The sequence below is a fragment of the Alligator sinensis genome, unplaced genomic scaffold (genome assembly GCF_000455745.1).
Source record: "Alligator sinensis unplaced genomic scaffold, ASM45574v1 scaffold1577_1, whole genome shotgun sequence".
Lineage (NCBI taxonomy): Eukaryota > Metazoa > Chordata > Crocodylia > Alligatoridae > Alligator > Alligator sinensis.
The window spans coordinates 38226-65217 of record NW_005843335.1 but is presented as its reverse complement, the minus strand read 5'-3'; the positions used below and the strand labels follow the sequence as shown (position 1 = coordinate 65217).

Sequence of the window (26992 nt, the reverse complement as noted above, 5' to 3'; positions counted from 1 at the left end):
TCGCGCTGCGAGAGATGAACTGGCTCGGCTGCTGCGGTAGGGCGCGGGCCGGGGCCGGGGCCGTGGGGGGCGGATGGCGTCGGCGGGCGCGTAGCCCAGGCTCCTGGTAGCGGTGATCTCTTTCCTTAGACCAGCACGGGTTTTGCAAAAAACCCATCTTTAATTGCAAGTTTCCGGGTTTGGAGGGCGTTTGCGCCCGAAAGCTGCGATTAAAGATTTATTTTTTTTAATCTAGTTGGTCTAATGAGAGAGATCATCTCTACCGTGAGCCCCGATTTCTTTTTTTTTCGGGACCAATCCAGCTACGAGCTGGATACCCGAATACTGACACGTAACGTGGGGCTAAATTAAGGCCTCCCGCGTACGGCGTGGTCTCCTGTGCCGCAGCACGCGTGAGATCTTGCTGTGTCGCACGGGATCGTTCGTTTTGATTTTCACCTAAATGCTTCTTGTTCCAAAATGCGTTGGCTTTTGGCTGCCTTAAACGTGCCGGTCGGTGAAGGCTGGCATTGGGGCGAAGCAGTGAAAAATCACGTCGTCTTCTCGTCCCCATGTTCTCCAGCCAGGGCATCCTTCCTGAATCGCCTCGACGGGAAACTGCGAGGCCGGGGCGTTGCGGTTTGTGCCGTAGGCTGCTCCGTGCCTGCCGGCCCTCTTCCTCTTCGGCTGCGTGTTGCTTGCTTTTAAAACGTATGCTTTAATATTTAACTAGCATCCGGCGCAAATGTCTCTAGTTCACCTATTTATGAAGATAAATGTTCTCTTTCTAGCTAAAGGAGGAAGTAAAAAAGCCCTAGAAGAGGCAGCAACGGTAAGCAGGAAACTTGCCTCACTGTTTTCACTTAATGCAAACCCCTCGGAAGACATTTGCTGCATCTGACGTGCTCGGTTATCCTAAGGCAGGGGTTGGCAAAATGCAGCCCGCCAGGACGTGTTATCCAGCCCGCGGGGCCTCTAAAAAATTTAGAAAATGAATAGTTGTCTGCCCCTGGCTGCTTGTCATGCGGCCCTCGATGGCTTGCCAAAACGCAGTAAGCATTTTGGCAAGACACCCACCCGTGTCCTAAGGGCGTGTTGCAGGTCGCCTCTTGTCAGCCACCAATCCTTATGTTTCCAAAAGTTGGCACTAGCTCAAGTAGAGGGTTTATTAAACGGTGGGTTTAATAAAACCATTGACCTTTTCAAAGAGGACCAGGAAAGGCAGTGTTCTGAGATCTCTCCCTTAGCGTCCATATTACCTGATGTCTTCATTTCTTTTTTAGTAATCTTGCTTTACGGGAAGCCTTTTTTTCCCAGCCTGTGTATCAGCAGTGCGCCCAGACAGAGGGCCGAGCAGTCTCTGGTCTCTGCCATTGAGCCACCAGAGATCATATACTTATACAGTCCAAAAAACACTCCAGTTTGGGCTTGGGTTGGCATGAGGCGGGTGACTGGGAAAGCTGAAATAAAGCTCTGGGACTAGATAGCAGGCAGGTCCTGCCAGCTGCTGTCTTTCCTAACATGCTGTAAAAGCCCCGTACATGAATACAGCCAAGTGCCAAGAAACCCAGATGAACCTTTGTTTTAAAAGCAATTTGGGATTTATGCTGTAGTCTTGTAAACTATTAAAAGTATGAGTGCATTTGGTTTCAGCAATAACATATCTCTGGTTGTGATTTCTTTCTGGTTTTAGGCAGATGTGGAAATATCAGAAATAAACAAAATAACAGCAAAAGTCATCCAGACGCCTTTCAAAACGATCAAGAAAGGTCAGTTTGTTTGTAAGGGTTGTTAGGTGGTCCTGTGTGCGGTCAGACGCACGGGCTGCGTGACTGCGCTTTTGCTTACTGGTCTTATTAGCTGTATTTCACCTCTGATTCACTGCCCAAACTAGGATGAAAAGACACTGTATTTCCAGATGATGTGGTGGTTTTATATCTGGGGAGTCTCTTCTTAGGTTTGCTATATCTTTCAGAAGCATTCTCTGCACTTATCTGAGCCTTCGATATGCCATCTTTCCTTCTGAAATCCCATCTGTCCTTCTACAATGTTCTCAATAACTGCCCCCCAAAATGTCCACAAATGAACAGCTCAGTGAAGAAGAATCATTAGTCATTTGAATTGCCGTTGATTTACATGCAAACGCACCTCCGTCTAATATGGACGTTTTTCTTTTCTTTCTAGCTGGAAAATCCAAAAAAGACATTGGAGCTTTTGAAGAAACCGAGTTCTGTTTGCTCCCTGCTTCAAAGAAAAGCAGGCAGGAGAGCCAAGCCCTTGAAGAGCCAAAGTCTGAAAATACCCAGCCAAGGACTGAAAAGGTAAGCGGCTGATTTTTATTTTGGCAAAAGCCCAGTCAAAAAAGCACTGAATAGTGATTGGGATAATGCTTGTAGACTTGCCTAGTACTGCTCACAACAGAATACCCCTGTTCTGCTTAAATAACAAACGCCCACTTCCACTTGTGACACTGCACGGAGCTTTTTTTATTTTGCAAAAATATGGAATCGGTAAGCTATAGGTCTTTCCAGGATGGGATTTTAAAGCATGTCTGTGAAAATGTTCTCTGTTGTATTAGTAACATTTGAGAGACTCTTTTTTTTTTCCTTGTGCAACTGACAATGCTGTCTGCAGTCAGCTGTCCTAGTTTGTTTGGGAAAGCAAACACAGAACCAGCCTCAGGGTAACTTGAAATAGGTGATACCTAGTACTCATTAAGTTTTGACAATGCAGGGAAACATTTTGTAGCCTGTTTCTTCTCTCGGTTACAATGTTCAGGCTTATGCAGGGTGCAAGCGCCTTTAGCAAAGATCAAAATACAAGCCCTAATGTTGAGATTCTCCACGTCTTAGCTCTAGGCTATGATAAAGCCTCTACGGGGAAATGTCTCTTTTTACAGTTTCCCTGGCTGAGAAGGGGACAGTAGGCGTCTACACGTGCAATTGGGGCAGAGCAATAAACTGCAGCACCGTTTGCACTGGAGCTTATTACTCCCAGGCACCATGTTTGCATGAGCGCCTGGGGCCGCAGCACTTTGAACCAGGGTGGAGCAGCCCCAGCTGGCAGAGAGTCCGGGGGGTCAGCCTGCCAGCCCGGGGCTACTCCCCCCCAACTCAACGTGCTGCAGAGGAGCTGGCTGGAGCACAAGGGTGCTCCAGTGGGGCTAGCTGGCAGGCAGCCCCTGCACTGAAACACCCTCATGCCCCAGCCAGCCAGGTCAGCTTCTGCACGCGTGTTGCAGCAGACTGAACTCCACCGTAGGGTAGTACTTGTTTTGGGCAGTACTGTCCTACAGCAGAGTTCGTTTTAATTTACTCTGGCCTAATAGCACCGCATGTGTAAACGCTGACGCTTTACTGCGGGGCTAATTGGTCAGCTCCACAGTAAAGCATCTCGTGTAGACGCACCCCGTGAGTTTGTTTTTTTTAGCTCTCGCTGTCAAAGTTGGTTTAGTTATGGTGACGCTTGGAAGAGGAGGTCCTTCCAGCCCTATTCTTCTATACTTCCATGAATTGTGGCTAGGTCCCAAAATAGTAAATAATTCACTGGCTCATGTTTCAGGCAAAGGCAGCAGCCAAAAGGCCTCCATCTAGGAGCAGAAGGTGTCCTTCAGCGAAAGTAAAAGCTGCTAATAAACGGTAACAAGGGAGTACTGTTGGTAGGGGGAGGAGAGACCAGAAGGTCCTGTTGCCAGTGCACTGGCAGGTGGGAAGGAGCAGGGGCTGATGCGGCTGGCACAGATGTGCCATGCCCTGGGAGTAGCAAGTGGAGGCGTTCCTTGGAGCACAGTCTCCTGGGTGGTGAAGTACTTCTCTTTGTATTTGCAAAGCTTTCATTATCTTCTGGCTCCTGTGTTGGGAGGCAGAGGGCCCTTTGTTTTTCCAAAGACCTCCATCATTCAGGCCTCTAAAACCTGCAAAACGATCACTCTTCAAAGGAGCATTTCCTCACTAATGTCACCTCTTGCACAGGACAAGCAAAAGTAATTATTCCACTCCAGCTGTTGGCCGAGCATTGGATGCCTGCACGCAGGGCAGTACCTCTGCGGTCCTTTCCAGGTTTGATTCCAGGTGAATGTCCATTTTATCAGCAGAACTATTTACCCCTCTTTTTTTTTTCATACCTGCTGTGAAAGATTGCCTTGCTATCTGTTCTGCACAGTCCTGTCCCACCTGCTTCTATATGCATCAATTTGTTGCTCTTGGGCAACACTACTCTGCAGCAGCGACTTCAGATCCCTTGATATAATAGAGCAATTAGCATATACCAGTATTGCAGTGCTAGGCTCCATGATCTCCCCCCCCCACTCCCATAAGGGCTCGTACTGCAGTACTGTCTGCACTTTGCAGAACGGGGTGGGATCCTGGAGCCAAAGAAGTGAGCTTATTTGACTAGTGTCAGGGGGAGTCCGTACCCAGGGGTAAGAATTAAAAATGGAGACTTCATAACTCCCACACTCTGCTATGTTCAGGCTTATACTTTACAGTGGGCAAGGTGATGATTCCTCTCCCCCTTCGGCACCCTCCCCCCACCCTTTCCTTTCTCCTACTTGTCTGAACTTCTGCTCAACATGTTCAGGTCTTCCCAGACCATTGGCTCAAATGATACCTCCTGCTTCTTTCCGCAGTCCTTGGTATAGATCAGGAATTGACATGGAGAGCCTAGAACGGTTTAATTTGGGCCAGAGAATGCAAGTTACCTGCGCAGACCCACGTTTAAGCAAAACAAATTTGGTGTGTTCCAAAGTGTCATAACTAGGAAAAGGGGATAAGGTAAATCCTTATATGATATAATGCCTTTCTTCTCGAAGGGCCTTATGCAGCAAGCTGCCTCCTCCTGTTACTCAAATCTCAAGTGTGTATTTCATACTCTTGTAAAGGAAATATGTGGTCACTGAGAACGTAGATGTCCTAAAACGAAGGCTAGGCTCCTGGCAGGCCCTTCTAGTGCATGTCATGAGTCCAGGTGGATGAGAAATGATTGTAGCTAAATTGCATCTTAGAATAATTGCTGCTCTCTGCCACGACAGCTGGTTTCTGCCAAGTTCTGTACTGGTTTGACACTTCAATTTACGCCAGTTTTTTTTCTTTTCTTCCCCCGCCCCCCACTCCCTTCGGTCTGTTTTCTCCAGGAATGAGTTGCTTGAAATCTCCGCCTGCAAACCTCATTTCTGATCTTTTTCATTGGCTGTAGTGGATTTATTCAGCCATACGTTTTGGACTGTCTTTCAGAATTTTCAAGACGCCAGGCCTGCGCACCCCCGCAGTAAACGAACCGGTTTTCATCGTCTCCAAAAACGGCAGCCCTCTTGCCAACGCCAACGATGTCATCATAACAGTCCCCCTCAGAGGAGGAGAGGTAAACTAGCAGGCTGCTGAAAACAGAAGGAACTAGTGGAGTGGATTTTGCAGCGTACAAAATGCTGCTCCCGGTCCACAGAGCAGCACGTTTCTTCCCCCATTACTGTGATGGCCTGCCACATGTCCTAAAAGCCATCCGCTTCCTTTTTTTCTTTGCTCTCCAGACGTGGGTGGAAGCATAGCATGCCATAGCTGTTGTGACCTGTCGCAAACTAACGGAGACTTGTGATCTTTTTGGCACAGGCTCTCCGTTTTACAGCCAGTGAGCTGACCAAAAGGAATCTTCATCAACTGAATCCGGAGGCACTGGGAGTTATGAAGAACTTATCGGTAAGTCTGTACCCCTTCAGCTGTGAATTATAGCCCCTCAGCAGTGGTGCCCGGCAGGGTTGTGGCCTGTCTGTGTCTCTTACAGGATCTTTGTCCTTAAATGCTTCCCTCCTTGGGTCCATCTGACTCCTGGCCCATGGGCTAAACCAGGTTTTGTGCAACAGCCAGTCTTTTTGGCTGAATAGTGTGTGCACGTGCACAAGAGTGCCTGTTAATGTTCAGGTCCTTAATTCTCAGGGGTAAATGGGCCTTCTGCTTTTGCCATGCAGCAGCATCCATCCTTTCCCAGCAGCATTTGTTAACCTCTCTGTGTGTCTCTCTAGGTTCGCCTTGCACAAGTATGTGGCAGTACAAAGATCTAAAGATTTTGACTTTGGATTTTTCATCTCTCGCGTAAATCAGAGATGACAAATCGAGGACTACAGATTCTATATATTGATTTTTCCCCTTCCACCTGCTTACGCAGGTAGAAAACCTGTTTTTAACTTCTGCTGTCATGCACTCCGAGTACATGACTTACCTCTTTTTTTTATAAGTAATAAAAAAGTTTCTCATTTTTGATGAGAGCTATTTCTCGGCTTCTCTTTCTTTGTCCAGGGACTGCAGAAGGACACGTGAGGTGGGTACAGCTGTTCTATTATCCTACAGGGGCTTGATCAATAAGGGACGCTGGCTGTCGTGTGACTTCTCAGCCAAATATAAGAGCTATGGTCAAAGAGAGCAGCAGCACTACTGAATTGCTCTTCTTACCTGGCAAGGCCTCTGGGCTTAAGGGGGTGGTGTCTGCTCTCCCGTGAACAGCCGGGAAGTGATGATATTGCAGATGATCAGCGAGAGCAAAGTCTTATAGTTCAGCGTGTGAAGCCGCCAGAAATTGGTGGAGGCATAAAACAGTCCGTGTCCTTGGAGCAATGGCTGTAGCTGGAGTCCTGTTTTCCAGGCTGCAGCCAGTGGTGTATGGGAAAACTCCCCATGTCATTGCTCTAAGGGTAACTGCAAGATTCACCCTGTGATCCGAAACCCGCAGTCAAGGAGTTTTAAAGTGCAGCTGTGCAGTCGTGATCCTCGTGGGGCCGTGTGAAGAGTCATCCTTTTCTCTGATGCGAATGGAGATGTTTGTAGGAAGGGCTTGCAAACAACTTTCAGTGAAATCACAAAATCCCGTTTCCATGGGATTAGTTTGCATTTGAAACTCTTTCCTCACCCCCCTCTGCTTCACATCCCTTGTTCTCTTCCCTGCTGAAAGCAACATAGCGACAAGGGCCCATGAGTTCACTTAAAGGAAAAATGAAATTAACTGTCACCCTGTCAGTGTTCAAAACTCCACTTTGGAGAAGTGCCAGTTAATAGCAGATTCAATCTCTTCTTGAGAGAGAGCGATCTATGACAATGTCCCTGCTCACTGCTGCTTCTACCTCTGAGAGAACTAGATGCAGCAGACACATCTGCTTACAGTCTAGTGTGCTAATCCAAGTGAATACCGTGCACTACGGTTGTGTGGCAGCGGTGCAGTCGGTGAGATCCCTGCCTCTAAGCTGCATGGCTGCTCAGAGCAGTCTTATCACCTGACCCAACAGTATGTATAAAAAGGGAGTCAGAAGTCACCTATCCTTTCATAGACGTTTGCTTTCTAATTCGCATATGACAATCCTCCCATGTATGAAATGCCATTGCAAACCCCCTTTCTGCTCCAGTAAGACAATCTCAGTCTTAAACTGAAAGATAAGTGAATGTCGTAGTGCAAGCTGACTTTTCTACTGCAGCCAGAAGGCAGGGTAGATTTGTACCTTACAGACCAACAGCATCAGAGGTGCATAACGTGAGTTTTTGTGAGCCTGAGCTGGCTTCAACAGATGTGATGAAAGGATGTGCACAGCCCAGTACAGTTTTTTTTTCTCTACCTCAGGCCAGCAATGAATTGTCTCTAGGCTGCACTGGAACGCCTGTTTTAACTACAGGGCTGTCCTCAAAATGTGACGTGGGCAAACAGTAACGTTAACGCCAACCGTCAGTACAGAAACGGCACCATGAGCCGGGCCGTGTGGTCAGTCCAGACAAGAATCGTGTGGCTTGAGTTTGGGCCGTTTCCCTCGGTCTGGGCGGCAGGTGGCACCCTCCGATAACTGTTTAAGCCTCGGGACGGGACTGTTTCGGTTTCACTTGGCTTTGCTGAACGCTACTGGCTCCTGCCCGTGGGCGTAAGCCGTAGCTGGGTTAGAGCTGAGCTGCGGTTCTAGCCTGTTAGTGTGGGGGGCACATCTGAGCCCGAAGCTGGCTGTAAGCGCTTGGTTCCACCATTTCTCCGCATGCGTCAAGCATGTCCAGTGGGAACACCCAGCCTCCTTGTATTCCTGTGCGCTGGTGTCCCGAGGGCAGTGCTGAGCTGGCCCGGAGCCTCTGCTGCAGGCTGGAGCCCAGGATGGTTCCCCCTCGCCCCCGGGGCACCCGACTCGGGACCGATCTGGCGCCAACTCCCCTCCAATAATTGCTCGCTCGGCTCCACGCAGCGTCTCTCCCTGACTTACTGAACCCCAGCGAGGCCTGTGGAGGGGCGTCCTGGGAGAGGGGCAGGTTGAGCCCCTTGGCCTGGGGGGGGTCATCAGCTGGGCTCCGACAGGACGGGGCACGGCTCTGAGGCTTCTCCCAGGGTCTGGCTCTGGGCTGATGCTTGCGGGGCCCAGGTCGTTGCGTGGAGTGGAGCGGGCTGCTTCTCCCAGCTGTCTGGGCTTGGGAGGAGGGCATATTTTCCCCCCTCCCACAGCTGTCGGGGCGGATTCCTCTGCAGCGCTGGATGTCGGGCGTTGACTGGACTCGGACCTGGCTCGAGAGGTTTTACCCTCCGCTCCGGCTCAGCCCAGTCGCACTGGAGGAGCTGGAAGGAGCGTCGCCTCCTGGTCAGACGGGCAGAGGCTGGAGGGGCTCGTGCCTTCCTCTGCAGCAGGGCTCAGCCTCTGCCTGGGCCCCCACAGGTGCATGAACACCTCCTCCCTGGCCTCGCCATGGCTGGATCCCGGCAGGGCCCTCGTCCCCCAGCTGTACCTGGGGCAGGGCTGGCACCGCACTGCATCGCGGCTGTCATTCCAGGCACGCGCGCTCTCTCGGGAAGTGTCGGCGCGTGTAACGAGCAGCCGAGAGATGTGCAGCCCCCCTTCCTTCTCCCTCCCCCCGCGCCAGGCTCCACTTTAGCATCGCTAGCGCAGACAGCTTTAACGAGCCTGCACTGCCGCAGCGTTCGGGTGGCTGGAAGGGGGCAGCTGGGAGCAGCAGCCGGGGTGGGCATGACCCCGCTCTGCCTGCAGCTCCCAGGCCAGGACCGGCCTCCCAGTCGGGCTCCGGAGCAGAGGGGAGCTGCATCTGCGTCTGCGTCTGGCTGCTGGGGCGCGAGGCAGGTGGCTGGGGCCGAAGCCATTTGTCCTTGTCCGGCGTCGCTCGCGTGGAAGGGCCGGGGGAGGCTCTGCTGCTAATTGCAGCCAGCGCTGTAGGCGGCAGGCGGCACCTGTCAGCACGGCTGCCGGGCACGGGCCGGGCGGCTGGGCTTGGAGGCGCCGTGCTCTTCGTGCCTGTCTGCCAGGCGGCTGCAGGCCTCGGGCTTTTCACTGACAGTCTCCGGAAGGCGGGAGCTGCTCTCCGGGAGGTCTCGTGCCTGCTCGTATCAGGTGCTCGCTGCTTCGAAGTCCCGTCTTTGCACCAGGCCTGGAGCCTATCTCCCTGCAGGGCAGGGGGCAGTCGGAGCCACCGCGAGAAGCCAGGACCCGCAGCTGGGCCCGTCACCTTGCCGCAGAAGCCAAGGTGCTCGTCGTGGAGAGCAGGGATGTTTGCGGGACACCAGGCTCACAGGTGGCAGCCCCGAGCCTCTCGCCAGGTCCAGCAACCAGAGGCGCCTCAGCCCCGTTGTGCTCTTCTGTTCCCCAAAACACCCCCTTTGCCCGTCCCTGCTCCCTGGGGAGGCAGCTTCCTCTCTGCTCGGTCCCCACGCGGCAAAGCTTAGCAGCGAAGCGGCCGCGGGCCCTGCAGCTGCTCCAAAGGCAGCAAAACGCCTCGTGAGCGGAGACCAAATCTAGCCAGCAAACAGCAGCTCTCTTCAAAGCAAGAGCCGCCCCGCTGCGTTCCCCAGGAGGGAGCGTACAACATCCAGTGCTAGCCCGGACCGGCGAGACACCTGTGCTCCGCTCCCAGCCCACCAGCGTGCCCCGCCGCTGACCGCTCGAAGAGGCTGCCCCTTCCCGGAGAGCAGCCCTTCGCCCTTAGCGTCCTGTCCAGGCTCCTGCTCTCCAGCTGTTTCCACATTATTCAGCCAGCCACGCGCACGTTATCCAAAGAGCAATTGCACTTGGCCCTTTGCTTTTGGGCCACAGGCCAGGAGCTGCAAATTGCCGGCTATCCGCTCAGCCTCCAGAATAAACACGCTCGCCGGCGTATCTGCAAGGCGTTTATCCACCATGGAGCTCATTTCATACCTCATCCATCCTGTGAATGAGCTGTGACGCAGCTCCCTATTTCTGCAGGTTATCAGTGCAACAGTGCAGCCCGCCGCAGAGTCATTTCTATTAAAAGTAATGGAGTGAGATCAGCCACAATATCATTTTCAATTATTTATGCCTGCTTCAAACCCCCTTCCTCAGCGCGCTGCCACGAGCGGGGTGGCATCGTGCTCCCCCCATTGCCAAGCACCCAAAACCTGCCCTTGAGGCAACGCATCGGCTTGCGAGGGCTGTGCTGCACGGAGGCGCTGCAGGGGCTGGGGCCAGCGCTCCCCAAGCAGCGAGGCACGCAGGGGGCTCAAGCAGGCCCCCGCTGGAGACGCCTCTGGCTGGGCACCCCAAAGATGAGGCTCCCCGTGTGCATGGGAGAGCCCCGTCCCACCTGCAGAGGCCTCGCGTGGCGCAAGGCGCTCGGCACAGCGGGTCTGTCGGGAATTGGCAGCCGGTGCACGCATCCATGGATGGAGGGAGGGGTGGGCAGCTTGGCCCCCAGATCATGCTCCCACGAAAGGCCAGTGCCCGCTGCAAGGGGCAAGGCAGCAGCTCCGTGCCATCTGCCAGGCCACGGTGCCCAGCGTGCCAAGGAGCGACCGCGGCCTGAAGCGGGGCCGGCTGGCGCCTGAGCCTTGCTGGCCGTGCAGACGGCAGGCTTGGCTGCTGTCCCCGCCATCCCAACCGGCTCCGCGTGCTCCTGGCGCAAGGAGACCATCTCCCACCCGCCCACCGCCGACCCGGGCACGGCCATCTGCTTGCACGTCTTCATCCTGCTCCTCGCGCTCCTGCAGAAGCCAGGCCAGGCCTCTCGGTGCGCACGGGGTCTCCCGGCCGGTGCAGCCCCGACACCGCCGCGTGCAGAGCCTTGTCCGAGCTCCTTCCCACCACGCTGCCAGGACACACCTCGCGCCCGCCGCCTGCGGCCTGTTCGCCTCTGCCCAGGGGCTGGGCGGCCCCACGTCCCCATCTGGTACCCAGAGGGGGAAGCTCCTGGAGAGCCCCCAAAAACGCTCCATCTCTGGGTCTGACTGAGCCCATCTGCATCCACAGCCCCACGCCAAAGCCTCCTGAGCTCCCGCTCGAAGCTGGCGTTCGCCCACCCTCCGGTTGCAGAGCCCTCCTCGCCGTGCCCCCCAGCCCCGCCAGAGAGGGAGATGCTAGCACCCTTCCCCTCCGCTCCCATCCTCCTTAATGACGTGGGCAATGCCGGGTGCTGGCCAGAGCTCGCGGAGCGCTCTCAGCAGCTGCAATTTGCTCCGGCTGGGGAACGGCAGGTCGTTCTCTCTGGGGGGCCTTCGGTAGAGCCGTGCCGCTTTCCAGGCCTGATTTTGCACTGGCTGCGTTGGGTCGGGATTGCTGAAAAACAAATTGCCGTTGGAAACGCTCACTCCGCACACGCCGACTGTTAAATTGTTCATTGTGCTCTCTCCCCGTTAATTATCCTGTTTTAAAGGAGACAGTAATGGTGGGATGCACTAAAGCCTCATTTAGCTCTTCGTTCATGGTTAAAATACCTTGCACAATTTACTCTCCCACTTAAAGGATGGTTTATAAAGCGCCGGGCTCTGCCTGGCAGCTGCAATGGAGGGTTCGAGTGCCAGGATCCTCTTTCCCAGTCTCTCTGCTCCTGGCATTTCCCTGGGTTCGATGATTCAAGTGAAGACCAAGCGACGGCCCCAGGGAGACCGTGGGCAGCAGCCAGCACGCCTGCAAGCCCCACAGGCCTGGCTGGCAGGATTCAGGCTGGCGGGGAGGATGGAGTTGGGGATGGCCCTGTTGGCGAGGGGGTCGGCCTGGACGTGACCCCTGAGGTCTGTGACTCTAGGAGGATGCCGGGGCCCCAGGGTAAAAGCAGCCGATCCCCTTGGCGCGCGGTGTGCGTGGACAGAGCCGGGTCTTTCCCTTCCTGTCCACCTCGGAGCGAGTCAGTACAAACATCCACCCTTGGAAGCTGCTGGCAAAGTCATTTGCTCCCAACGGCCGTCGTGTGGCAGAGGGGACGTTGCCGCTGGCGGGTCAGCTGCAAGAAGAGAGCTGGGTTCACGATGCCGTGTCGCTCTCTGACGCCGCCTGATGCGACAGTTGGCGCCTCCACGTCCCCGAGACAAGGCAGCTGCTTTCTGCCGTGACGCTCGGAGCTGATATCTGAAAACGAACGGGAGGCCGGAGGTCCACCCCAGCCTCGCCAGCAGCACCGTGAATGCATCTTGGCGCTGTCTTGCAAACAGGTGCCCACAGACCCTTTGCCGGGGACTGGAGCCAACGTGGCAAGCTGAACGCCTCGCTGAGCCGTGGCACCGGAGCGGCCGGCCGGCGGAGGGTGGGCCTCTTCCTCTCATCTCTTGGGGCAGAGGCCTCCAAAGCCGTCAGCGAGGAGGGCTGCGGACGTGGCTCGGGTGCCGGAGACGCTGGGGAGCAGCGCGAGGTGCTTCAGATGACTGAAAGGGCCGTCTCTTATCTGCCTCGCGCTAGTTCATCTCCCAGCACGGCGCCTGCTAAATCAGAGTTATTGAGATGTTGTTATTCCCAGAGCGTGCTCGGGGAGCCCGCACCATCCATCTCACCGGGGAAAATCACTGCGGCGATCGTGAACCAGCTGCAAACGACAGCAGTGGCAGGGAGGGGTTTTGCCCCCGCTCCGGGCGGCCACTTCCCAGCGGGGGGGCATGGCAGGAAAGGGACCCCAGGACGGTGCTGGCCAGCTGGACCCGGGTCTGGTCCCTTGTCCCCGTAATGGTTTCAATCCAGTGCACGTGCTTTCGGCAGCACGAGGCTTCGGCCTGCAGCACGGGGGTCGTGCTGCTTCCACGCTCTTCGTTGGCGTGAACATGCGCGCCATTGCCATGAGAAGGGCCCGAACCCAGCTGGGCACCGGACCTTGCCTCGAGACCCCCTAGGCTCCGGGCTCTGGTGGGAGATGGGTCTGGTCCTGGCTGCATTCGTGGAGGGGCAAGCGCATGGCAGCCCTAAATGAGCACCACAGCTGGCCCCGTGGAGCCCTGTATTGCACACCTGTGCACATGGAGCACGCGCACGCCACCAGTGCAGGCTCTTTAAGCTTGCCCGGGGTTAGGAGCCGAGCAAAATGCACCTGGGAAAAGTGTCTCAGAGGAGCCAGGCCATGGCCACGCCAGCCCTCCGGAGAGCCGGCTCCGGCCGCAGCCACCCCCTCCCTTTGCTGGGGTGAGAGGCTGCAGCCCGGGAGAGCAAGCCTTCGCATCCAGACCGCACGGCGTCTGCTGCCACGGGGAGCGGGAGGGCAGCGGTCATCGCTGGCTCTGTGCACATGCATGACCACAAAGCCGGCGTGACGGTCACTGCTCCAGGGCCCCGCTGCGGGGACCACGCAGCGCATCTCCCCCCGTGCCAGCTGCTGTCCTGGTTTGCACCTGCCCTGCGAGGGCTGCATCGCCCGGCCGTGCTGCAGCAGTGCGAGGCGAGGCGGTGCGGGTGCCCTCGGCCCTTCTTCTCAGGAGCCGTGCGCTACGGCCACTTTCCATACCGCGCACCCCAGGAAGGCTGTATTTACGGGCTGCGGTGGCTATTTATTCAGAGCGGCGCCTGCCAGGGTCCCCAGCGCACCTAAATCTCTCGGCAGGCGTTTTCATGGCTCCATTAATCTCGCTCTCCTCCGGAGGTGTAATGGAGTCCGCTTAAAAATATTTAACAGTATAAAACCCCTGAGACGGGACGCCGCTCCCTCGGCGGCTGTGAAATACGGGACCGGGGCCTCTCCGTCCCACCCAGCTCGTGCTGCGTCTCGCCGGCGCTGGGCACGGGGAAGAACGTGGCCTTGCGGGCGGCGAGGGGCCGTCTCAGTGGCAGCTCCCGCGGGGTCAGGGCTGAGCGCGCCGGACCGGCCGGGGGACCGTCCAGGCTGTGCTCCGGCCCTCGAGGGGCACACGGGAAGTGCCCAAGGACCCCGTGTCTCCGGTAGGCATGGCCTGCGAACAGAAAGGGCCTCTGCAGAGAGCTGGAGCAAGCGTCACCCAGCTGGAGCCCGGCGCCCACGTCGGGGCTGAAGGGACGGAGGAGGCAGGGGTCACCATGCTGCCCCAGCCCCGCGTGGCAGCTCCTTCCTTGCCCCTTGCTGCAGGACCATGCCTGCTCGACGGCGCCTCGCGCAGCTGCTTTGCCCGGCGAAGGTCGTCGTGGCCCCGCGGCTGCTGGACCGAGGCCGGCTCATAAATCAGGGGCGCGTGCCAATGGTGCTTTAATTACGCACGTCCTATAAATGAGCCACCGCTTTGAAGGACTCGGGACTGAGAGGATGTGGTAATAAGTCTTGCTTTATTAAACCCCATCCATAACGAGCCGTGCCTGTGTCTCCCCCGCGGCAGCGCTGGCGTCCTGCTGTGCCCACCCGGGGCCAGGCCCGCTCCTGGCAGCTGGGACGGGTCCAGGCCGCACCGATCGCTGCCCCCCACCCACCGCAGCCGCGTGCTGGCAAGGGGCACGAGCCCGCCAGGCCGCGCGGGACTCTCGGCCCAGCCGCCCGCCTGCGGCGGTGGTGATAACGGCCTGCCTTTGTCTGCCGCCGCAAGCACCTGTCACCCGAGAGCCATCACGAGGGCACGCGCATCCCTAATTGTGCCGTTAAATAGCTCTGGAGCCGCCGAGGCCTCTCGAGCTGTTGGCAGATGGTTTCACTGGCAGCGGTCGGGAGTCAGCCACAAGGTGCCTGAGGCTGCCTGGAGCCCGGACGTGCCTCACGCCCCAGACACATCATGCATACACACACACAAGCACATGTAAACATGCACGCATGCAGATACACACACGTGTGCACATACACATATACACACATGCATACATTCACACACAAATTTGCAGACACACATGCATCCACACAAACACGCATGCATGCAGCCACGTGTGCACACATACACATATACACACGTGCATACATTCATACAAACTTGCAGACACACATGCATCCACACAAACACGCATGCACGCAGCCACATATGCGCATGCACGTGTATGCACGCATACGAACGTGCACGCACATGTATGCCCATGTGCACACACAAGCATGCATGCATGCATGCAGACACACACACGTGCGTACGCACGCCCCCACCCCCCCGCAACACTCGCAGAGCAGAGCAGGGGCACGACGGTGTGGCCAACGCAGCACCTCGGGGCTGGTCCTGTGGCAGAGGCTGCCCCTCCGCAGAGCCAGGCACAGCTCGGCAGCCCACAGACGGATGGGGAGGTGTCCCAGGCCAGGCCGTGGCAGGTCTGGTGGCGTGGGGGACTAGCTTTGCTCAGTTGCAGCATTGCAGGTTTGTCTGGGCTGGTTTGCACGGGGCAGATCCTGCCTCAGGCAGAGCTTGGACTAGATGCGCGCTCCCTTCCAGCCCTGCTTCTCCGGGATGCCCTGAACTCGGCCGGAGAGGGCAGCAGTTCCCAGCTGGCGCATCTGGAGCAACGGGGCGGCGGGCGCTGGGACATTTGCCGAGCTCCAGGGCACGCAGCGCCGGCTTCATTACTATGCAGATGCCGAGAGATTAATACGGAGAGGAAAGAGGCCTGTGTCGCCGTGACACTCGAATTGACAAATGGCTGATTACGATGATCGATGGCGCCAGCGCCTCCTGATAATTAGCCGTGGTTCCTATTTAAATGCTGCCTTCCCTCCAGGCCCTGGCGCTCATTAACATGCCTCAGGCGTCTTCTCCTCCTCCCCTGGCCGTCCCCTGCGGACCAGACCCCTGCCCAGCCTGGCCTGGGAGCGGTAGGCAGCGGGGAGCATCCCTGCTTTGCGGCAGGGGACCGTGCAGTCCAGGCCATCCCCTGCCCACGGGGGCACCGGTCCTGCTGGTGCCGCGAGCCCAGCTCGGGACAACACGGCGTCGTGCCAGGCCTGCTACTGCACGGCCGTGTGGCCTTGGGCGAGTCCCACGCTGCCGCTGCCTGCCGGGCATGACATCCATCACAGCCCGGCCTGCTCCCGGGTGCTCCAACCTGGTCCGCGCCTTTTGTGGGCTCGTTGCTCTCGTCCGGCTCCCGCGGCCGGCGGCTCTCCCGGCCCGGCTCTGCGGATGCTGGAAGGTCGAGGCCCTTTCCCAGCCGCCCAGGCGTGCCCTCTCGCAGCAGACCGTGCCACGCACGGCCGCGTTCCCGAGGCGGATGAGCAGACTCCAGCGAAGGACGGTGCCGAAGCCAAGTGCAGCCTGTAGCTCAGTTTCCCCCTCTATAAAATGGGGGCGCTGGTCCCTTCTCCCCCAGTCCTGCGGGGTGTGGGGAGGGCCGAGTCTGCCCGCTGGCAACCTCCAGCCTTTCACAAGGCAGCTGTGTCTGGGCAGCCCCGAATGAAGACCAGCAGCAGGACAGCAGAGAGCGCAAGGCGAGGACAGCCCCAGGGAGCGCGGGGAACAGCGGATCGGAGGCCTCGAGCCAGGCTGGGACACGGCCGTGGGCCATGCTGGTCCGAGCGCGAGCCCCCGGCCCGCCCTGCCGGCTGGGGGACAGCCCGGGGGCTCCCGCCTCCCTGCAAGAGGGGCTGAGCGGGATGCACCCCTTCTCGCTGCAGGTCTTACGTCGCCTTCCCCGCCCCAGAACCGGACGCAGGGGCCCGGGGCGATGCCAGCGCCGCTCGCCTTTCAGCCCGACTTTCCCCGGCTGGCGCGCAGGCAGCTGCTAATGATTTCGCACTTATCCCCGCGAGCCACCGCCAGCAGCCGGAGGAGACGCGTTTCTTTGGGGCAGAGCCACGATTGGAAGAGCCACGATTATTAATGGCTCCTTTTCCAGCAGCTCGGAGGGGCGGGGAGGGCTGCAGCTCACCCAGGGATGGAGGGGCTCCCCCTCCCCGCCCCAGCCACGGTGCATGCAGGCCAGGCCCTGCAGGGTGGGGGGCTGCACCTGGACCCCCCCAGCCACGTACAGCCTCCCCCAGGCAGCGCCCTGCCTCTCCCAGCTGCAACCCCCTGCAAAGGGTTTGGTGCCTGGAGCCCTGGGGTCCTCATGGGTCAGCAGGGGGGAGAGGGAAGGGGCCGGCTCCGCTCAGCTGGACGGGACACGAGGGCATTGCACCGACCTCACCCCTGCCGCTGGCACCTAGCAGCTCTCACCGCTGCCAGGACGTGCAAAAGGCACCTCTTCCCCTGTCCTGTGGCAGCGACCAGGAGAAGAGGGGGAAAAACGGGGCCGGAGGAAGAGCTGCAGCGAATCATCCCAAGCATCGCTGCCTCTGTGCCAAGCTTGTAGTTAACATGCTGGCCATACACCGCTTTCATTGACTCAATTAAACAATTAATTACATGCCATCAGCACAGTAACTCGACAGAGCCTAACTCTACCCGGCAGCTGCCCCCCAGCCCAGCTCCCGCCACGCGCAGGGAGCAGCGTTCGTAGCAGACTGACAATTTGCACCTGTCTTGACAGGGGGAAATGGCCTTGCCACTGGCTCCAAGGTTGCACGCTCCGCAGACGAGTGCAACGGGCTCCCCGAGCCCCTGGACAGGCCGGCAGCGCCACACGCCGCGGGCACCGCGGAGACACGGGAACGACGTGAAACCCTGCCACGGGCTGAGGCCTGCCATAGCCGCCACTTCTGCAGGACCTGGAGGCTCTCGAGTCAGCCTGTGCTGCTTCATAAATCATGAATGCGTTATTTCGCACATCGCCAGAGTTTCACCAACTAATAGACAGATAATTGCTACCCTCGCTAATTGGCGCTTTGCGCTGGCACACCTGAAATAAACCCACAGACGAGTCACGGCACGGCCGGCATTTGGGTTTCTCTTTATTGCAACTTGCACACACGGCTCCGTCAATACAAAGTTAACAAAGAGAAAAAAAAGGCCGGTAGAGCTCGATTCTTAGCCTCGTCAGCAGCACGGCTGGGATGAGTCCCAAACACCGGTCATTCCCCGGACACATCCAAATAGACGTTAGACAGAGAAACGTACACAGTGCCCCTTGCCATCGTACAGTACATTTGTTCAAAACTTATAAAAATATATATTACCTTTTCAAGTCTGTATTTACACTATATAACAGGGGAATAATGGATATCAAAAAAGCAGAAAGAGCTGAACCAACCTGATTCTGGTTTTTCCTGGGGCGGACGAAGGAGCACACCACACGTTCACACGCCTGCTAGCTGTCCTGGCGAGTCAGCCGACGGAGACCGATCGGTACTGGGCATCTCTCTGAGGCTCAGCCCTTCCAAGCGTGGTCCAGGCTGCATGCTCTCTTCTCCTGGGCCCCGGCTCTGGTTCGTGGGATGGGACTTGGCCTGCTGGAAACCCCCCCGGCCTAGCAGCAGTTCCCCGGAGCTGGGAGATGCCAGAATGAAACTTGCACTTTGCCTGGCAGGTGAGTTTGTGCCGGCCCCAAGGGCCCGGGTAGGGCCGGGAGCTGCTCCAGGCAGCTCCGTCCGGCACAGGGGAGGCATCAGGAGAGAAGCCCATGCAGGTGGATTCCTGCTCATGGAGCCAGGTGGATACTGCAAAGCCGGGGAACCGACTGTCGGAGAGCTGCCCTTCCATGCCTGGAGATATGCAGCCAGGGCTGGATGGGCAAGGACGATTTAAACCAACGCAGCACCGCCAAGTCCCGATGTACATGCTCCGCTGCAGGGGACCGGTGCCCAGGGAGCGGGGCCACGGTGTTTGGCTGCTCCAGGGCTGGGCTGCAGCCTTGTCTCGAAAGGCAAATGAACCCAGGTGCTGGATTGCACTCGGGGGCAAATGAAGGGATGTCCCTGGCCCAAGAGCCTCCCTTGTTTGGATGGCCTGCTCCTACCTGCCTGTAGTCTCCAACCCGCTCACGTTCCTGTCCCACTCCTTCGTGCCCTGCCAACAGGATGCACAAGCATCTACAATCTAATCCTGTTGTAATTGCATTTATTAGTGCCAGCAAAGCCTGCAGATTACCAAGAAAAAAGGCTCTTCACTCTCCTCCAGCCACATCAGATAATGCTAATGCCCCTATGAAAAGCTGGCGCCTGTGCCGCAGCAAGACCATTAAACCCTTATCGCGGCCAGCGGGCTCGCGGGGTCTCTGGTGCTGAGAGGGGGACGCTGGTTTTCGCTGTGTCAAAGGTCACGCGGGCAGGGAAGAAACCCATTTGGAAAGGCTCCCGTGGTGGAGCAGCTGAAGAGCACTGCTGCAGTCTAATTTAATTAGAAGGCATTCGACGCTTCCCCAAGGATTAGTTGCTAATGGGATGTGAGTTAATATTAAACACATAACTGCAGCCTGGAGCTTGCTCCATTCATCTTGTCCTCTGCTGCCTTGATGAGGGAACCCAATTAGGGAGGACTGGAGGGGTCAGGGCAGTGCTCCCCGATGGGCACTTTGCCCTAGTCTCTTCTGGAGAGGAAGGAGGAAGACGAAGCTGCCCCGTTTCTGTAGTCGGGAAGAATGAGAAGGGCAACGGCCTTCCCAAAGGACCGCAGCCGAGCCCTGCGCAAGCACCAGCCGAGAAGGTAACCAAACCCCCAGGCTCGCTCTGCGCTCAGCTGGAAACACAACCCGAGCGGAGGCTGCAGTTGCACGACGAACGGAGGAGAGGGTTGGGAAGATGAAGCTAGCGGGTGAAACACTTGGAGAAATGGTTGAAAACAACCCTGGTAATTGGCTCTGGCAGAAAGCGAGCTGTCTGCAGCCTGGGGTGAAAAGGCCTGACATGGCCCAAAGGGGATGAGGGTCATATTCATGCCACATTAATTCTGCACGTTGCAGAATTGTGCAGGAAGGCCCAGGCCTGACTCGTTTCCAGCCGGGGGCTGCGGCTGTGCCCTTGTTTGCTAGCGGAGACCCTCCAACAGCATCTTCCCCCTTGTAGGGACTACAGATGCGGGGAGGTGCGTCGCCTGCTTGCATTTTTGGCAATGAGCAAGTTGAGCTCTTTAGATGCCTGCTGCAGGCTTGTTCCCAGGCCCGGGGCCACTCTCTCAGCTCTTCTCTGGGTTTTTAACGCCCCTTGTTCAAGCGCTGACCCCCAGAACCAGACGCAACGACCTAGCAAGCATCTGCGCAGGGAGGCTGGCACAGCCCTGAGCACAGGGATGCAGCAGAGAGGACAAAAAGCAGAGAAGCCAAGGACAGCTTCATCCCAGATGAAACGACCAGGAATCAAGTTGGTTCAGCTTCCTGCCGGCAGGACTCTAATAGCCTGCCTCTCTAGTACAGGGTAAACACAAGGAGCATACAAATTGCACTTGATCCTCAGGATCTGGCATTTCTAGCAAACGAAGGTTCAGTCGGTGATTTTAATGCTTGCCTGGGGGTGAACTCGCGGGGTGCAGACCCTCCGAGGGGCCCGGAAAACAAAGGTTTCCTTTTAAAAACGAACCAGGTGACGCTGGGGAATGTTGTTGTCCCCTGACGGCATGGCCAGGGGGAGGAGGGAGCTCGCCAGAGCCCTCTGCCAGCAGGTGAGCTGCAAGCGTGTCGGTCTAGCTTGCTCCATGCATCTGTAGCTCAAATGGCAGGTTCGATTCTCCGTGGGGAGCGGAGAGCTGATCGTGAGCGCGGCACACGGCTTGTGCTGTGCTGCCTCGAGTTCTCCTGGGTTTACTCGGCCCAGAAACTGGCAAGGGAAGGAGGATGCTCTCTCAAAACCAGCCTGCCCCTCTGAGCCGCTGGAGCGGGAAAGCATGCCTGCCCAGTCCCCCGGGAGTGTCAGCAGTGTCCCAGGTCACAAGAGACTACGAGCAGGCCCGAGACCCAGTCGCGACCTGAGAGCACAATCTAAACCACTGTGACCCTAAGTGACACTAACTCCTGCAAACAGATCCAGGGGTGCTCGGCACTGCTGGATCTGGTCTGAAACAGCTAAGCCAAAAGAGAGACCAGGGCAGTCACGTGTGGACCAAACCCCTTTGATCAAACCCTGCTACACACATGGCGCCTTCCTCCAAAATACCTGGCTCTGCAAAGGTCACCAGATCAACGAGAGAAATCAAGACACCAGCACTGCCTCCTTGTTGCCTCGGCTCTGCCGGAGCAGAAGGGTCCATGCAGGGGCTCCATTCTGTGCCGCGCTCTCGGGCACGTCAGGAGCCGAGACCCCTCATTCAAGTTCGCTCTAGAGTCCTCTCTCCATGGTGGAGCCCACCAGGAACGCGGACGCTTCCTGCCTGCGCTGGCAGCACCTGCTCCCGCACGCATTCCCTTTGCAAATCTTTGCCTTCCGTCATCAATAATTCACGTGTCTTACTTACAGCCGCTAATGAAAGGCCCGTGGAACTCTGCACACCCACTTAGATCAGTTAATTAACTCGCTTCCAGGAAACCTGGATGAGGAAGCAGATGCCATTTGTGATGCGGGGTCTGCGCCAGCTCCCGTGTGCAAAGGCTGCAGCAGCGGAGCGACTATTTGCAGCTAAAATAGAAGTGCTGTGAGTGGGCTCCCTGACAAGGCCTCCAAGAGCCCCGTGGTTCATGGAGACGATGCTGATGCCCAGGCCCCGCCGCTGCCCCAGAATTAACAGTCTGGGCAACTATTCAAGTGGCATCACCATGGCAATGACCTCAGACTGTCAGTAACGCAAATGCCGGCAGCACGGGTGCCCTCCACTGCCGAAGGCCCAGCACAGCCCAGCTTCCGGCACCACAGAGCCACGCTCCCACGCGCCTCCTCTCTCCAGCTCCCAGGAGCACTGACTGGTGATGGAGAGCCCAGGCCTCCTGCTGTGCTTTATTTTGGTACATCTACCAGGTGAGACCACTCAGCCCAGGCAGCCCTCGTGACAGGGTGGAAAGGGGTACTCGCCTGCAACCAGCACGGGCAGCCTGGCCCAACAGCAGCCCAGCTGGCTTTGCCGGCTATTCGTGGCTGGGGGAATCTATCCGTTCAGCTGGGGCTGACCTTGCAGCACTGCCCAGGCTTGGGCCCCCCGTGCCCTGCACTGCTTGCTCCACTGTCTCCCCTGTGGGGCTGAACACTGCGTTTACGGAGCTCAGAGCTGCACCACTGGAAGGGCTGAAGCTGGAGGGTGCAGGTGCCTTGTCACCCATCAGAGTCTGGGGAGTGGGAGTCATGCCCTGCGGGAGCCAGCACCGCTGCAAAGGGGTAGAGGTGGCACAAGCACCCAGCAGCACTGAGGCTATCCCACCTGACTCGCTCACGTGCTGCCCCTAGCACTGTGGTGGGCTGGAAGAGGATGGGAAGGGAGGCAGGTCTCATGGGAGGGGAGACGAGGGAGCAAAGCAGCATCGGTGCTGGAGCGCAGCCGCCAGCCACCAGGTCTAGCTTGGCTGGGCCCACGCTGCCACGGCCACTGCTCCCAGCACACCAGGCCTATCCGTGGCAGGGGCATCACCCTGTCCCCTGTGCTGAGCTCCCACGGGGCCCTGCAGAGATGCAGCCACCAAACCAAGTAGACACAAAGGGGGCCCTGCCAGGACAGCCCCCCAGGGAGACCACTTCCATCAGGGCTTTTCTCTCCTCCCCGAAACTCGCCTGGTCAGAAGAACCTTAGGGACATACGTCACCCTTCCCTCCACGCGTTGACCAAGGATGTAGCTGGGCCTGGGGTGCTGGAGAAGGCAGGGGTGCAGCAGGGCGGGGGGAGCAGGGCTCCTGGCTCCTTTGCACAGTGCACAGCTCCCATCACCTCCACAATGCCAGGCTGTTCGTGTGTGCCAAGCCCCACCATGTCCCAGGGCAGTGAAACGTGCTGGTTTGTAGAAGAGCTGCCCTGGGGACTTAATTGGCTGAACCTCAGGACAGAAACACTGTCAACCCTCTATTCAGACCCGGTGCTCGGGGCCCGACCACCATGACACCCTGGCACAGCCAGGAACAGCCTCACGCTAGCTCAACTCTCGTTCTACTCAGTGCAGTGGGGACAGGGAGAGGTGATCAAGCCTGGCACTGAGGCTGCTGCTGTGGGTATGCGAGACTGCCCCAGGGCCGGAAGTGCTAAGCCCCGGGTGCCCCATGCCTGCCTGGACGGACCAGGCCAGCGGCAGCCCTGCACCTCCTTGCATCCTGCTGGTGCGGCTGCTCTCGGTCCAGTCAGGGATTCGGTCCGGTTTGGGGGCCACATCCTCCTCCCCGGGGAGCTTGAGGCTGGTGCTCAGAGCACGTGCGTTCCGGCCAGCCTCACACCTGCACGCCACGGCCATGCATCTGGATCACCTGGGCGCGCAGGGTCTGGATGCCACTCAGTAGAGTCTTCTGATGCTCCAGCGCTGTGATGCCCAGGCTCAGGACGTCTCTGCAAGACAAGCCCCAGGCCAGAGGTGAGTAGGGAGCCATGGAGGTAAAGCGATGGGCCACGGGCTCCCACTGCAGGTCCTACAGGCACAACTCTGTCCCCTATTTCCTTTCCAGGAGCCCCACACAGCAGCCAAGCCAAAGGAGGCTGCAGCTTGGGGATGGAGAGCCCCAGTGACAAGACCAGAGGTCCCTTTGTGGGCTCTGCTGTCTGTCCCTTAGCTGCAAAAAGGATCAACACTTAATAGCAGCTTGATCTGACACTAGGCGAGAGGCCGAGGGCAGCCACAGGCAACACCAACAGGCTTCGTGCTCCCCGCTTTGAAGCACAAACCTCTGCCACCCGGGGCAGAGAGGTGCACGGCAAAGCCCTGTGCATGCCTCTGGGTCTTGTTCAGCAATGCCCAAAGACAACCTCCAAGCCAGGCCCACGTACACTGCACCACAGTGCTTGGGTTTGTCCCTGCACCCTTTCCACTTACTGCACTGTCATTCTGGCCACCGATTCCAGGTAGCAGTAGCCGGCGGCAGCAAAGTTATCTTTGTAGCGGCCCATCTCTGGGGCTTCCAGCCACTCGCCCACGGAGCTGAAAGACGGGAAGGCTGAGAAAGTGCGTTCGGTGAGGGGGATGGAGGTGCTGTGGGTCCTGCAGGGACAAACAGAGCACAGGCATTAGAGCAGAGCCAGGCCAGGGGCAGCTGGTGCCCGTGGCAGTACGAAGCAGAGCAACATGAAGCTAAGACATGCCCCTCAATGCAGTGCTGCTGCCAGGCTGGTGAGAGCCTCGTGGAAGCTGCTCAGGAGTCCAGCCATCCAGGCCCCCACTGTGGCAGCTGCCTAGACCAAGGGGCCTGGTGCCAACCTCAGCTCCAGCCATGCATGGCTCAGGCCTTCTGCCACCACTGAAACAGTCAGAAGAGACCTAGCAACAAATCACCATCCCTCTGCCGTTGGTGGTAGACGCAGCTGGGCAGCAGCAAGGGGATGCGCGACTGGAGAGAAGGGGAGCGGCGGGGTAAAACCATGACCAGCTGCACATGCCATGAGGCTGCTGGCCAAGAACTGCACACCCCAAGGCCCAGGGGAGGAGGGAGCTCACCTGGTGCAGGTGGAGGTGTTGCACTTGGGGGGCTCTGGGCTCTGCACCATCTTGCTGAGGATGCTGTGGACCTGCGAGAACCTGGGCCGCTGATTGCGGTCCTTCTGCCAGCAGTCCAGCATGAGCTGGTGCAGGGGCGGCTGGCAGTTCATTGGCGCTGGGAGCCGGAACCCGTCCTCGATGGCCTTTATCACCTGCAAGCACAGGGGAAGGGCAAGTCAGAGACAGGCACCCTGATCAGGAGCACACAGCACGAGGGCTGCACAGGTGCCACTCAAGGTGCTGGCTTTGACCCATCAGGCCCTAAATGGGACTGCTTTCTCCCTTAGGCGCCATCAGCCAAGAGCAGCCTGCAAGCACCATCAATGTGCCAAGGCAAAGACACAAGGAAGGTCATTCTTGGTAGTTTCCCCTCAGCTATGGAGCTCCCTTACCCTCGGGGCCTGCCCAGCCTGGACCTCTGGAAGTACTTTAACAGCTTCCTATTTGGGCAGGCATTTAGCAGGTGTGACTAAGCTGGGATATCGTTTGGGGAAAAGCGTGGGTTATGTATCCTATGTCCATCTGTTAGCAGCTTTTATAACTTATTTTGTCTCTTCCTCTCACAGCCACCCAGAGCCCGCATTAGGCAGGGGGGCACAGACACCAATAAACTGATAAAAGCAGCCCACAGAAAATTCCCCAGGGCTAAGTGATGTCTGAACAGCTGCTGCTTTCAGAGCAATGGGCCTACATCATACCCACAGCTATTACAGGTCAAAAGCATCCTCCCTACATGGCTGGGCGCTAGAGAGCCCCCAGGCTGCTCATGCAGCTCCATGCCAATGACACACATGCTCCAAAATCCATGCACGCAGCCTCTGCTGCATACAGCCACGCAGCGACAGGCCACATGCTCGCGGCCGGGGCTGGGAAGCGACTCACATCCTGGTTGGACATATCCCAGTACGGCCTCTCTCCGTAGGACATCACTTCCCACATGACGATGCCGAAGCTCCACACGTCGCTGGCTGAGCTGAAGTGCTGGTACTGGATGGCTTCGGGGGCCGACCACAGCACGAGGCTCTTCCCTCCCTGCCAAGGGAAAGGCAGGAGAAAAGGAGGGTCTCGCCTGCCATGGTCTCTGCCCGACACCTCCCCACGCACAGCACAGGCCCCCGCACCATTAAAAATGGAATAAGGTACCAGGCGAGATGGCAGAGCCACATCTTGAAATATTCACTCTGCCGGAGGAGCTGATGGCACACCAGCCTCCATATTTAATGGAGATGCTGTTGCAGTGGTGAGAGCAGCCTGCCCTTCACTCCTGGCACGCACTCCTGCAAGGAGCTGGCGCCTCGTGGCTGCGCTCAGAGGCTCCTCTCAGCTTTTCCCCCTCAGCCAGGGAGAAGGGGGCAGAGGGGCTGGAGGACCTCATGCCTTGCTCCTGGAGTTGCAGAGACAAATGTGGGGTCTCTGGGGCTGCTCCCAGGCTCTCCCACCACTCATTAGTGCTAATGAGCTTTCCATCCCTGGTGTGGGAAAAGGCCAAGGTACAATACAGGCTCAGAGCACAAGGACTACCTCTCCTCCCCTCCCTTTCCCACGGCTGCCCACCCTGGCAGGAGCTGGCACGACAGAGCTGCTGAGTGCCCCCCAGGTTTGGCTCCAGAGACTAGAAACTGCCTCCTCTGAGTCTCTACCAAGCTGCCTCCCCGCCAGCATCTCCTGCAAGTCCCGCACCGAGGAGAGACGGGGTCTGGGGGCTGCGGGCACTGCAGTCTGCCGCCTCTGTACCCTGGTGCTGCCAGAGCTCCGACAGCCAGAAGCGTTCGTCTGCTCGAGGAAAGTGTTGACTCTTAAATATTAATGCTGTGAGTCACATGATGATCTCATGGCTTCAGCTCACTTCCACTGGCTGCGGGATGTCCAAACAAGCCCAATTAATTGCTTTCCAGTTAAAACAAATGTGCACTGGTTTCTTCCCTCCCCAGGGGAAGGTGCAGCGCCCACTCCATGCCCTGCTCTGCCACCCTGCCGCTTACCATGGTGGTGAAGATGGTTTCCATCTTATCCTCCTGTGGCTGCCGGAAGCCAGATATTTTGCAAACCAGGTTGCTGTTCACCAGCACCTTGTGGGCGGCCAGGCTCCGATGCACATAGCCCATCTCCGTCAGGTACTTCATGCCAGCGGCGATCCCGTGCAGCATGCCCATCAGCTGCGTGGCTGTGAACTGCCCCTCGTGCTTCTGCAAGACAGCAAGGAGGAGGCCCAGCACGGGTCAGCCTGGCTCTACGTGGCACCAGCAAGCGCTCCAGTGGGCAAGGGACAGGCTGGCAGGCTGCATGCACTCACCCGTAGGAAGGAATCCAGCACCCCGTTCCCCATGTACTCCAGCACTGTCATCATGGTGTTCCCTGGGCAGAGGCAGAAGAGGGGGTTACTTTGAGCAAACTCCCAAGCACCAGGCAGCCAATGACCCTCCTACTCGCATCTCGCACCAGGGCACTTGCTGAGCCCAGCCTGCCCTTTGTGGGAGCCTCTATGGATGGTGGGGAGGTCGTCAGTGCAAGGAAGTGGAGCCT

The 26992-nt window shown here is 57.8% G+C and overlaps 2 protein-coding genes across 2 annotated transcripts in view; one reads left to right on the top strand and one right to left on the bottom strand.

Moving 5' to 3' along the window:
• The first annotated feature begins 551 nt into the window (after positions 1-551).
• CDCA8 (cell division cycle associated 8) lies at positions 552-6166 on the top strand. The gene is made up of 9 exons (XM_025194890.1): positions 552-690; positions 771-811; positions 1673-1748; positions 2164-2300; positions 3541-3617; positions 3951-4049; positions 5211-5337; positions 5583-5669; positions 5993-6166. Exons 1-9 carry the CDS (start codon positions 552-554, stop codon positions 6029-6031), a joined length of 822 nt encoding a protein of 273 aa, XP_025050675.1. The 3' UTR covers positions 6032-6166.
• An 11718-nt stretch (positions 6167-17884) lies between these two features.
• LOC102384570 (ephrin type-A receptor 10-like) overlaps positions 17885-26992 on the bottom strand; it is a gene marked incomplete at its 5' end in the record, with an annotated part of 32393 nt that continues 23285 nt past the window's right edge. Inside the window, 6 exons of the mRNA XM_025194889.1 lie at positions 17885-23328; positions 23810-23974; positions 24428-24621; positions 25352-25501; positions 26452-26655; positions 26763-26824. Coding sequence (XP_025050674.1) covers positions 23214-23328; positions 23810-23974; positions 24428-24621; positions 25352-25501; positions 26452-26655; positions 26763-26824 — 890 coding nt within the window. The remainder of the gene's footprint in view (positions 23329-23809; positions 23975-24427; positions 24622-25351; positions 25502-26451; positions 26656-26762; positions 26825-26992) is intronic.